A 13,024-nucleotide genomic window follows, 5' to 3' on the forward strand; every position below is an offset into this window, starting at 1 on the left:
AATTTTTTCCTTTGATAATAAATTCGTAAAAATAAAAACCATACAGACGTAAGTTGATTTGCACTGAAGAAAAAATGCCACGCTTCTGTTGAGTCAGTAACAGTTGTTCCTTAATCTGCTTGCATTATTCAATATTACGGGAAAAACTCGGCAACAGATTTGTTCTTTGTAGCAACTTTGTTAATAAGTGAGTAATTAAGTGCCACATTACAAAGTTCTCTCTCTCTCTCTCTCTCTCTCTCTCTCTCTCTTTCTCTCTAATATATATAAACAGACACACCTCGGCAAAATAAAAGGGTTTCCTATTTATCAATATCAAAGTAAATCCGTTCCACTTCCGTTTTTATGTATTCGCATACAGACTCCAGGGCAGTATGATCAGCGCTTCTTCCTGTGATATCTCCTGTACATACATAACCAATTGATTATTTCCGACTTTATATTTAATGTTATATTTTTTAGGTTTAATAAGTAGGACTCTTAAAAATCATAATGATTTTATTGTGGGAATAAAGGAACTTGATTTCCTGAGAGCCACTGTCAATTCACACGTCGTTTCCACCGTGTTTCTATATACCTAAGAAATAACTCTTAAATAACTCAGAAGATATATATATATATATATGAAACTTTGGGCAGTTTGATTTTATATAGTTATAATTATTCCGGGATAGCGTATCACAACATGCACAATCTATTACTATTCTTTTTTTAAAGTAAGAATTATTTTTCCTTCAATCATGAAAAAAATTTACAATATTTTGGACGAGAAAGTTATGTACTCTCTCTATTAGTATCTCTGTCCATGTATATCATCACAGCTTGAAATATGTATTTTTGTCTGCTTACAATAAGAAACTCAATATATATTAAAATTGTACGGAAGTAATGAAGACTATTAAGGGAAAGGGGGCATACTTCATTATAATTAGTTTAATTATGTTATTTAAATGTTTTGATATTCCAATTAACATTTATATTAAAGTTTTCATCTTCATTTTAGTTTTTCAACCCCTTCCAGATATATTCTAAAAAAATAAAAACAAAACACTGTAATTTCGAACTAAAACTAAAACTAAACAAGAAATTAGTTTACTTTGCTTTATAGAAAAAAATGAAATCATCTAGACACGATTTATAACAGCAAATATATATTTTTTTCCTATAATTGGTACATTTTGTAGAAAGTACAATTATAGAAATTTACAGACAGAGCTATATCATGAAAAGAGAGGCAATCCTGTGTACAAGTATATCCTTCTTTTTAAAGAATTTTAAGAGTTCAATTCAACATCAATTCAAAAACAAAATCAAACTTATTTCCCAAGACATATGCATTCATTAATTCTTTGAGGTCAAGTTTTAAAGCATAATAAAGAATTAAGAAAAGGGGAGAGAATAGCCAAAATGTATACGCGAGTAAATAATTATGGTTGCTTTAACCTCGGATGGAATAAGCAAAATTTAACACAGAAATGATCTGTAGTTTAGGAATGGGGATATGAAAGGAAAAATAAAGCATCGCACAATCTATTTTGAATTTTATTTATAACACGAGGAGTTAAACAAAGGAGGTATTTTATATTTTATGTGTGGGCAATCATTTTGCATCTTGAAAAAGGCGCAGTTATTGTCAAATGTAGATGTACGTTCATAAATACAGGAAATACCTCTATTAGATGTGTCAAAACATAACATTATCGTACGCGTGCACCTAGAATTACAAGTATATATATTAGAGAAAACCACACATATATAGATTTCTTAAAGTTTAATGGCGGATAATGGCCATGGCAGCATTACAATTTTCAGTTATAAGCAATTACAGTTAGTTACTGGTTACAATCGTAACCAAGGATACCGACCCAAATACATTGGGCGATTTTGGCAACCCAAATGGCAAATGGCAAATACATGTTAATGAAAATCCACATGAAATAGGCAAATACATTGGGCGATTTTGGCAACCCAAATGGCAAATACATGTAAATGAAAATCCACATGAAATAGGCAAATATAGAAATGAATATGAAATAAGTAAATATACAAATGAAGCTGTTAAACAACCTACTGGCAAATAATACACTGCAAATGTTTCATCCAGATATGATCTTTAGTTTAGGAATGGGGATATGAAAGGAAAAATAAAGCATCGCACGATCTATTTTAAATTTTATTTATAACACGAGGAGTTAAACAAAGGAGATATTTTATATTTTATGTGTTCAGGCAATCAATTTTGCATCTTGAAAAAGGCGCAGTTATTGTCAAATGTAGATGTACGTTCATAAATACAGGAAATACCTCTATAATTAGATGTGTCAAAACATAACATTATCGTACGCGTGCACCTAAAATTACAAGTACATGTATAAATATTTGCCATTTTTATGTTACACTTCAACAAAGAAAATTTTATTTCTTTATAAGAGTACATTGATAAGGTAGTCCGATCCCCAGGTTCTGAAAATCAGACACTGAGAAACTAAAAATTCTCACGAAGAAGTCTCTAAACTATCACAGAAATGTGTATATACCCAAGAACATTCTTAAATCTTCATCTTTAAAGTTTATCATATTATATAGGGAAAATTAGTAAATCTAAAATAAATTTCCAGGAAATGTTAATAAAACTACCGAATGAATATTTTCTAACTGAAAATTGATCAACAAATATATTTAGGGAATAAAAACCATAGGTATTCAGACTTTGACTCCTTAACGGCCAAATGCGCCTTCTGCAAATTGCGTGATGTTTATGCTTATGTTGCACTTTAGTTTCTCCTATTTATATCCATCATTTTATAACACCTAGAGTATGAAGTGTTTCTTATCATAGAAAACACCCATAAAACACTTCTTATATCAAATCATTCAAATAAACATTGGTAACTAAGACTAGATTAGAAGAACTTCGATTTTTTTAAATATGCAAGTTTTGCTTACTTCTATGAGGTACAAATATAAACTTTTAAAATATCATGTCTAAAAAACTTCAAATAACCTTGAACCACATTGAAAGACATAAAATGAAAATTGTTGCATTAAAAGATTTCAATTCCAAACTTTATTCTAGACCTTTTGGATTTAATAATAAATGAAAGAGTTATTCTTCCTGGTTGAGGATCGGATATCCTTTATATTTAATTATGTCTTTTGAAATATTTTTTTCCTGAATATTATTTAGCACCATCAAACTACTCTTTTGCACACCAACATTAAACCTTCTATAGGTATTTTTTATGAAAAAAGTCATCATTTTCTATCGTGTCAGCTTTGAATTAAACTCTTTTTCCATATCTACAGAAAGTCCAAAACATTCTTGCAAGAAACAGAATATAATAATTCCAATAGCCATTTCAGTACACTCCATTTGTTGTCAAACTTAACTGAAAGTATGATTATTTTATTTTTTATCGTCTCCCTTGAGAGAATTTTTCATTCATATTTAAACGCCAGCACTTGCTGGTTGAGAGCTATACTCGGTGCTGAGGGCAATTGAGCAGGGGGAATTTTCACGTGCCAGCACTGCGACACTGCACCTCGGTTTATTCGATTTCATTCAGTCTCCACGTCCCACAGTGGGATTTGAACCCGTGGCGTAAGATCGACTCCTTATTTCGCGACTTTAGAGCAGACGCTCTAACCACTTCGCCACTTATTAAACCTAAAAGAAGGAACATAAAACATGTTGTCTGCAAATATTTGACATAATGGACACCTCGACAGACTGTCTTTTTCATATGTGTCAATACAATTTCATGCTCACTTCTAGGTTATGCAATCATCTGAACTACATACGCGACTAAGCTTACTTGCTTTGTTGAAAACGAAATGATGATAATATGATATTGAAAAAAAGGTATGAAATATGCTGTTTGTCTTTTTGGTACTATCCTGAATGGAGAAATTTTAACTTGTTTTAGACAGATTACAAACTGCACTCTAAACGTTTTCACATTTCCCAGTAAGTTATTATTTTTTGTTTATCTTATAATGGTGTCTCATATTGATTCTAGGAAACTCACATTGCACAAGTACTTGAAAACTTTCCTTAAATAAGTTTTTCCTCCGTTAGATTTTTTTGTTGGATCATGAACAAAGGGTTGCTTTCTGATGCATTTGTTATCTTATGGTTGTTTTGTCAATTCTTCTCTTCCGTGGCAGAATGGTTTAAGCGTCTGCTCAAGGGTCGCGAAGTAAGAAGTTGTACCTAATTCGTCGCCGATTCGAATCCCACAGTGGGACATTGATACCGGTGCTTCGTATGACACCGTGTTAACCGAGGTCCCGTGTCGCAGTATGCGCTGGCACAAAAAAGATCCCTCCCTGCTCAATCGCCGTAAGTGCCGAATGGACAAAATTTACAGCTCTTCACTGGCAAGTGCACAGTGAAGTGCTGGGGTTTTCATATGAGTGAATAATTCTCGAGAGGGAAGTCTAATAACATACAAACAAACACAAATTAACATTTGTTCTCTTGATTTTTGACTTATAAAAATGTTTCGAAGGTAATAATTAAACATTTAGCGGACAGTGAGGGGAAAGGAGTATGAAACATTTAACGGTAGCGCAACATGTATGCTGTGCTGGCATGAAATTCTAAGGAAAAATGTTTGAGGATTTACTATATAACTGAGGAACGTTGGTAGTTTGCTTTTGAAATATATGCCTTGTGCTTGAAAGTGTATATGACATTTATCATAATTATATTATAGTCCAAGCTCTGGATAAATGAAAACGAAAATAAAATTATGTGTTTTATGACATTTTTTTAATATCATATCCATTTTACCATACAGTCTGCCAAATATAACCCCAATCTTATTTTATACGTAACCATATGGAAAAAATCCGCCACGATTTTTTCACATTTAAATGATTTAATTTTATTGTAACACGTAATTTGATTGGTTAAACGGTTTTATCCATTTTGTATAAAATAACTTGCTTACGTCACAATGAGTTACGTCAAAAACGTATTACTCCGCTTGACGTTAACTTACTCGATATTTGAAGCTTTTTTCGAAGGAAAAAATAGAAAAATGGTCTAATTGTCTACATTGAAATTAAATTCGAAGGAATGAAGATTATTTCACCTTATGTTATTCGATATAACATAACTTGGGGTGAAGTGGAAATAAGCTTCATTCCTTAAATAAATATATTATAGTCTAAGTTCTGAGTAAATGAAAACGAAAAAATGTGTTTTATGACATCTTTTTTTTTTTTTTATTATATCCATTTTAACATACCGTTTGCCAAATATAACCCCAATCTTATTTTACACGTACATGTAACCATATAGAAAAATTTTGCCACAATTTTTCACATTTAATTAAAACAAAGTACGGATATAAACATGACAAGTTAAGTCTAAAAAATATCTGATTTTTCACATATGATTAAAAAAGAGCCGTCAGAAAAACAATTTGAAATGAAATAACTTCAAACATTACTTGCACTTGATATGGATTCTAACCCCAAAAAGAAAAGACAGTACAAAATTTACGGGAATGAAAAAGCAACATTAACGGAGGAACAGGCAAAGTAAATTCGTGAAAGCTGTCTGTTGTATACGTAAACTTTGCTTATAGGCGATTTGGTTACTAAATCTAAGTAAATGTAATTATATAAGTACATCTTTTGCATAATTCTTATCCAACTCTTATTAGGATAATGAATATCTTATTAAATTTTAAGCTTACCGTCTTTTGTAGATAAACGTTATTATCATCAAACCAATACTGAAAGTAAGCAAACATTTTATCCCTATAATTTATATTGTTTATCCTTTATAGCCGTTGACGTAAATTCCGGCAAACATAAGCTGAATGCAAAACACAACGTATCTCTTTTCCCCTATATTGATGTAAAGGGTTGAAACAAAAGAGTTATTCATTATACTGATTTCACAGTGTTAATAACCGGGCTTGAAAACATATACATGTAAGTTCATCGAGTAGATGTATAATTTATATCGAATCTCCAAATAAATTTAAAGGTTTACAAAAAAAGAAAATACTTTTTCAAAAATGATCGTTATACATTAGAACTGTTTCCAATACGAATTTTTTACTTAAAATGTCTGACATTTTAATTTCTTTTTCTGAACAAGAACTAATACAATGATGGACTGTTGAGTTAAACATTAAACTTGTCAATGAAATATTCGACTCTATGACGTTTTGGCTACATCGAATCGACGGCAGGATCAGTAATACCATAAAAATTATCGCAAACATGGAAGCCAGTGCAACGTGTATCAAAATAAAAAAGAGTATAAAGGTGACAATACATTTAACAATATATTATTTAGCTGTGTGATCGGACAAAATGCGTTTGTCGAACCTCTATGCAAACAGTTCGTCATCGTTCTAACGGCCACTGTCAACCTGTTTGGATCTTGGGTCAAAGAAAAAGCATTTTCTTAGAACTAAGTCAATAAAACAGCGTTACATTTTATTCAAAGTTGACAGAAAAATTGATCAATTGTATAAAGAAATATGTACGATATTTTAGAAAATCTGTTCTCCATGTAACTTAAATATGAATAAGGAATATGAAGTCCTGAAACACAGGCTGTCATCCACAATCAATGAACGTCTTTTAAAATATTCACATGGAATATTTCCAGAGTATTCAGAACCTGACTTCCTTGTTCAGTGCACACAGTATTCTGCTAAGTATCCTACGTTTATCTAAGTTGAAATTATATAAAAACTCCAGCGCAGGTGAGTATTCATTTATCACATCATATTTTGTAAACCATGTCTTAATATTACTATAGAAGGTACATTGTACTTTGTCCATCAAAAAGGACATTAAGGGGCAGATTTTTGTCGAAATTAAGGCTTCACTAAGATTTTCAAATGTTTTTCATAAATTTTAAAGAGCCTCGGGTCGCCATTTTAAGTTAATTTTCCTGAATTTGAAAGGTACAGTATGAACAATCTTAAAATCTGAATTAAAAAAAAAAATATTAAGGAACAATTTGCTATATTAATCAATGGCCAAGTCTGGTAGTTTGGATTCTTTTTATTAACATCTTTGATCTTGATATATGGACTTTTCTTCAGAATGATTTAAAACCTGCTTTTAGAAAAATGGTGAATTACATGCACTCAAAATTCTTCATTATAGTATATTTATGGATGCATACATATTTCATAACAGATGCATGTACACATAAGTTATTGTTAAGGACTTGAATTACTTAGAAAATTAATTGAATAATTATGTACTGTACTATCGTACACCAAATACTTAATGTATCTGTTTGTAATTGTATGGACAAAAGCATATGTCACTACGAACAATACGACAAAGAATTTCATTCAAGATTTAAGTGTACTTTTAAAATTGTTTAGTTTTAGACAGTTTTCAGAAAGTTAGTATGGCTGCTTATAACACATTGAACTACATATGTGGATCAATTGCTTTTTGTTTGATTTTACTATCGTTTACGTCATTCGTGGGTAAAAAAGTTTCCTTTGGTTGCTGTTGGGTTTGTATGCATCATAATCCATTCTCATAAAGACATGTATGAAATTAGATGTAAATGTTTATTATTCAAGTTTACAAATTTTTAACGAATTAATATAATGCACTTTATATTGATTTGCAAGTTTGGCGGTATCAGCATATTCCATTTCAACATAACATATAAAAACAACCAAACAAACAAACAATTAGAGATGCAAAGAGCAAGAGCCACTTTAGGCCTTATTTGGCCCTGAGAATTTCTGAAAAATCAAAACCGCTCAGTTTAGGTTGCAAATGCAGTATTTATCACTTGAAGTGTTGGTGACCACGTATCTATTAATTATGACGTAATTTCTTATCTAGTCAATGCATTATGACGTCATAAAATGCGTCATTTTCCTCATATCCTGTAAATTCCTTTTAAAATGACCTAAAATTGAAGCATTTTTTCAATATTTCATATAGTGCACAACCTCTGATCCAAAATATGCAAATACATAATGAAAGCTCTGTTTCTGAAGATAAAAAAAAACGTTTTATTTTTTGGATCGTGGGCTGTGCTCATATTTTAATTCTTCGCCGAAGGTAGTCAAATAGGCATGTTTTCTGCAAATTTCAAGAAGATTGCAATTTCTCAAACCTGTTTTCCAATATCTGGATTCTCAAAACGATTTTTTTAATAGAAAATGAAAGCACAAAGCGTCTGCTTTATTTTGATATATGAAATGGGAAATAGGGTGATAGTTAATTAATTGATATAAGTACAGGGCCATTTTATGCATAAGATGGCTCTTGCTCTTTAATGTCACTTGAATATTTTTCCAGTTTCTTAAATTCAAATAATAAAGGTACTAGGCAGTACATCCAATAAAACTGCCCTATCTATTCACAATGTAGAAGAAGATCCGCTATTACTCGTATTTTTTTCTGTAATTCACTATCGAAAATCCTATATAAAGTACAGCTTTCAATTAAAGTACAGATTTGAATTTCATGTATATGACAGCGATATTTTTTTTTTATCTTATATGTACATGTATTTAAGCTCTGAGTATTTGTGATGTTAAATGAGAAATTAAATCAAAAATTATTGCCTCTTGCCTTCTTTAACATTTTATTTACTGAAATTTGCAAAAAGGAATATCCTGGATTGTCGTATCTTTTTCTTTCTGTGTATATGAAATACTTAAGAATAAATATCCAAAAAATATTTTTTTTCAAAATCCTAAACATAGAGATACGGATTACAGTAAATAAAAACTGAAATAAATGTCTTCATGACATAAATCATTGTATTAACACGATAATAAACAGACACGCGGAAACCGTCCAATGACCCCAGATAACCTTGGATAGTAGTACTGTAGATTGATTTACTTTGACCCATTTTACTAGCAATACAATCATTGTTTTATCGGAAAGAAAATTGTGGCATAATGACAGTACTAAATTTAATTGACAGCAACATTCTGTTCGTAAATATCAGTTGTGTTTTTATTGTTTATCGAAGATTATTTCAACAAACAGAGGAATTTCTCATGCATTTGAACAATTTTAATTATAAACAAGTAACCAAATAAAAATCTTTTTAAAAAAGCATAACAAGTAACAGAAAGATAACATTTTCATTAAAAAAAATGACTATGACGAAAACTTTTTGAAAGCTGCATTGTTGATAACGAACAGTATTTGAGCTCAAAAGGCAATTAAACATTACAAAATACGGACCTCCAAAACATCAGAGATGGGATCAGGTGCCATAGAGGATTGATTAAGATATGAACTAATCACGAAGTTCTATATTACTTATGATGACGTACATAAATAAAAAAGCGCATGCGTTGAGGTACTGTACATATCAGTAGGTATATATAATGAAATATGCGCACTCTTATCTTTATATCTTAGTAAACTTAAGCAATATGAAGGCCACGATCTTGTGTATAACTCTTCTTATTGTAGCTGGTGAGTCTCATATTATATAATTTGAATTATTTGATAATTATCATTTGTCTTGTAAAAAGAAAAGATAGAAAAAAAGCAAGGCGGGCAATGTACAATTGAAAACCTATGTTGTATAAATCTACTCTAAAATATAACTTTCTTGACTAATATCTCTATAATTTGTGTTTTTAACCTTTTTTATTTCATTCAAATTTATGCAAAGATGTTCACATATGTTGAAATAAATAAATCTTTTGTTTTAATCTATTTCCACACGACAAGAATACAACAACATATCATTCTAAAGGCGTTTCTTCTTTGGTTCCTTTTTCAATTTCTCCGACGCAAATATATGGAATCTTTCATGAATTGTTAACTTTAACTTATTGTATTCGCTTATTCACTTCGCTGTGAATACATTGTCACGTAGATCTAGCCTAATTTAAATTAGAATCAAACTGGAAATGATATCAAACACCGATCCTCCATGCACTTTCTTCCGCTTTAAACCGGTCAATCTTTTGCCTTTATTCAAATTGGTATTTCATGCAACTTTAGTATCTTTATAGGCTTAACTATTTCCCTTAGTAGTTTTAAAAGTTCGTTAAGGGTGGAGTAAAGTCAGTTCAAAAGTCAGAGGCTCATAAGATACATGAATTCTGTAAATACCTATAATTAAATTAGGTCGGACAACTCTCTGATAATTTCGGCACGTGAAAACAAGTTGGTTTACAGTAATCAGGAACCAAGCTCTAGGACGTAACGGTTACTTACTTTCCGCACCTCAATAAAAAGCCTAGCCTTTTGTTTATACTTGTATTTCATCTATAGCTTATTCATGCACATTTAAATACAAGGTATTTTATAATATAAAAGTAAATAAAATTTAAAGCGCAATGTGAAATTACGCAGAGGTATATAAGGAGGTATATGTTTAATTAAAACATTAGCATTTGAAAGTTTCAATGGCAGTTACTAAGATACTTTTGGAATGAATCCTCGTCATATAATTTTCATTTTTTCCCAATTTTTTTTTTATTACTAAATGAACATTGTATATAGTTTTTGTATAACACAGTTGCATCTGAGAGGTGTACATTTTTCCACCATGAATGTAGTGGGACCACCTGCACAGACGGTGCTCCTCACTGTGTTTTAGGCCAGTGTAGATGTACACACAATACATTCAAAGGTGAGGCTTTTTAAAGGTTACGACTCATTTGTCAAGCATATAGTAAGCATATTCCAGATAAACAGATTTAGAGAGAAAAAATAGAACGCAGTTGGAGTCCAATATTACAACAGTATTTGTATTTTTGTTTTATGACATTCAAAAATATTTATAAATGTCTATAGAACAGACCTGATTATTTCAAATAAATCTTAAAAATTCTCTACTGAATGCATTTATGTGAAAAGTTTAATCTGTATTTTGGTTTAACCTAAAAACCCTAATATTGAAAAGAAATATTATTTATACAGTGAAAGGATTTCATTAAGTGTTGTGTTTAGTTTTCCAGTAAAAAATGTCTTAAGAACTTGAAAACTTTTGACACCAGCTAGAGTACAAGGTCAGCTAACTCCCTGTTTAGATAAGTCACAGATATCTATCATTTCTCCCTTATAAAAAAAAATCCAGGCTTTGGTCCTAGAACCCTTAGCCTAGGCACGAAATAAAAGTAGTCTCCAAGACACAAATCAAGTCATCCTTTTATATTATATCTCTCCTTTCTCCTTCTCATTTTGAAACCCATTTTAATGCCATTTGGTATAAAACTACCTTAGATCTTGCACTGCCTCTTCAACAATGTACGTAACAATAGTTTCCCTCCTTTTTTCGCTCTACATATAATATAATGATGTACAAGTATTGTTAAAAGTTAAAAAGAACTGGAGGGATATCTTGCTTGCATAATCTAAAGCTTACAATCAATTCAAATAGATATATATAGATATATACTAATACTGCGTACTTATGACTATATTTTTGCTGTGATTGTGGATACATTATTAAAACATTTCTTTTTTTTTTTTAATTCCAGCATGCACATCAGCCTCTGACTGTACAGAACATTGTCTGGCCTTCGGTGACCAACACTGCGTAGATGGGGAGTGCCATTGCCCATTTGATAACTTGATTCCTGGCGGAAGATAAACAACACCAGTAGTTAGTTATTTTATAAGAATGTATTTTTGAAATAAAATTTACCGGGTTTTAATAATGTTACTTTATAGTTATGACTAGTAAAGATAAATTTGTTTTTAGGTCTCATCTAGTAACATGTCAGATCTTTTTTTTCTTCGTGGAAGACCTTGTAGTGTTTTATGTGTACTTTTTCCTTCATTTATATAATATATGGAGATAACTAACAGTATTGAAGCTCAAAAGTAAAAAAAAGTACAAAAGAGGAGCAGAGCACAAACGGACCTCCAACACATCAGAGGTGGGACCCTTTGCCATGGAGGAGTGAGCATAAAAAAATGTATTTTGTAATGAAATTTAGAGGTTTTATGAACTGTTTTCAATAATTGGGTTCACTAAACAAAAATAAAAAAAAACTACTCAAAAAAGATGCTTGAGCTTCTGATTGACAATACCTATGTAGTTTTTGGAGACTAGGTCTTCCATTTAGCAGTCCAATTTTTGGTATTCATATGAAGCAGAATTCATACAAAATCTTTTATGTGAAGAGAAGAAAGCACTTGCTGTGGCCTTCAATTCGACATTTAGATATATCGACGAGGTATTGTAAATTAACAATGGTCATTTCCATTCCTATATCGATACGATATATCCTGGTGAGCTTGAGATAAAAGATACCACAGAGTCTGACACATCTGTTTCATATTTGTGTATTTTGTTTGAAAAAGACGCTAATGGTAATCTAACAACCAAGCTCTATGATAAACGTGATGACATTAACTTTTCTATCGTCAACTTCCCTTACTAATGCAGCAATATACCTTCATCACCTGCATACGTAGATTATATTTCTCAGTTGATTTGATACACAAGAGCATGTTCTACGTAAGTTCAATTTCTATACTGATATAAATTATTGACAATCAAGTTGATGAAACAAGAATATCTTTTTATAGAATATCAAGTTCTATGTCGATACAATGACCTTGTCAGTAGGTAAAATTTATCATTGAATCAAATGCTGACTGACATTTTTTCATACCAATTGTTAGTTCATTATCTATACACTGAACTGACGACAGATTTTCCGTTTTTTCCCGATCATGACAAGAAACACACGGTGGGTGTGACCGGTCAGCAGGGGATGCTCACTCCTCAATGGCACCTGTTCCCACCTCTGAGTTTTGGAGGTCCGTGTTTGCTCTGCTCCTATTTTGTATTGTTTTTATGGACTTTGATATTGAATACTGTTCTTTATATCCATATCCTTTATTCATGTATTATAAGTCACAAAATTCGTATATGTACATTACATGTGTCTCTTTGGAAAAAAAACTTTCTTTGGGAAAAAAACAAGAGTGATATAGTTTTTTCCATGACGTAATGCATCCTCGTTCGTTTTAAGCTGACTAAATACACTGTAAATTAATTTGTGTAGTTGGAATCGGAGAA

General features: G+C 31.1%; 2 protein-coding genes across 2 annotated transcripts in view; one reads left to right on the top strand and one right to left on the bottom strand.

The window, feature by feature from the left end:
• Positions 1-5,830, bottom strand: part of LOC134278405 (sodium-dependent multivitamin transporter-like) — a 46,802-nt gene extending 40,972 nt beyond the window's left edge. The window contains exon 1 of the mRNA XM_062760719.1: positions 5,709-5,830. The gene's annotated coding sequence lies outside the window, so the exon portion shown is untranslated. The remainder of the gene's footprint in view (positions 1-5,708) is intronic.
• A 3,524-nt stretch (positions 5,831-9,354) lies between these two features.
• Positions 9,355-11,651, top strand: LOC134278340 (serine protease inhibitor Cvsi-2-like). Its single transcript, XM_062760653.1, has 3 exons — positions 9,355-9,450; positions 10,508-10,621; positions 11,472-11,651. The coding sequence occupies exons 1-3, from the start codon at positions 9,360-9,362 to the stop codon at positions 11,582-11,584; spliced, it is 318 nt and encodes a 105-aa protein (XP_062616637.1). The 5' UTR covers positions 9,355-9,359; the 3' UTR covers positions 11,585-11,651.
• The last annotated feature ends 1,373 nt before the right edge of the window (positions 11,652-13,024 follow it).

This window comes from Saccostrea cucullata, unplaced genomic scaffold (genome assembly GCF_032062105.1).
Source record: "Saccostrea cucullata isolate Sc308-1 unplaced genomic scaffold, CSIRO_AGI_Scuc_v1 ctg2866, whole genome shotgun sequence".
NCBI lineage: Eukaryota > Metazoa > Mollusca > Bivalvia > Ostreida > Ostreidae > Saccostrea > Saccostrea cuccullata.

Excerpts from the sequence above, each read along its gene's own strand:
- LOC134278340 (XM_062760653.1), top strand. The coding sequence starts at position 9,360 with ATGAAATATGCGCACTCTTATCTTTATATCTTAGTAAACTTAAGCAAT. Across the intron at positions 9,451-10,507 it reads AACTCTTCTTATTGTAGCTG|TTGCATCTGAGAGGTGTACA; the intron begins GTGAGTCTCATA and ends TGTATAACACAG. Across the intron at positions 10,622-11,471 it reads TACACACAATACATTCAAAG|CATGCACATCAGCCTCTGAC; the intron begins GTGAGGCTTTTT and ends TTTTAATTCCAG.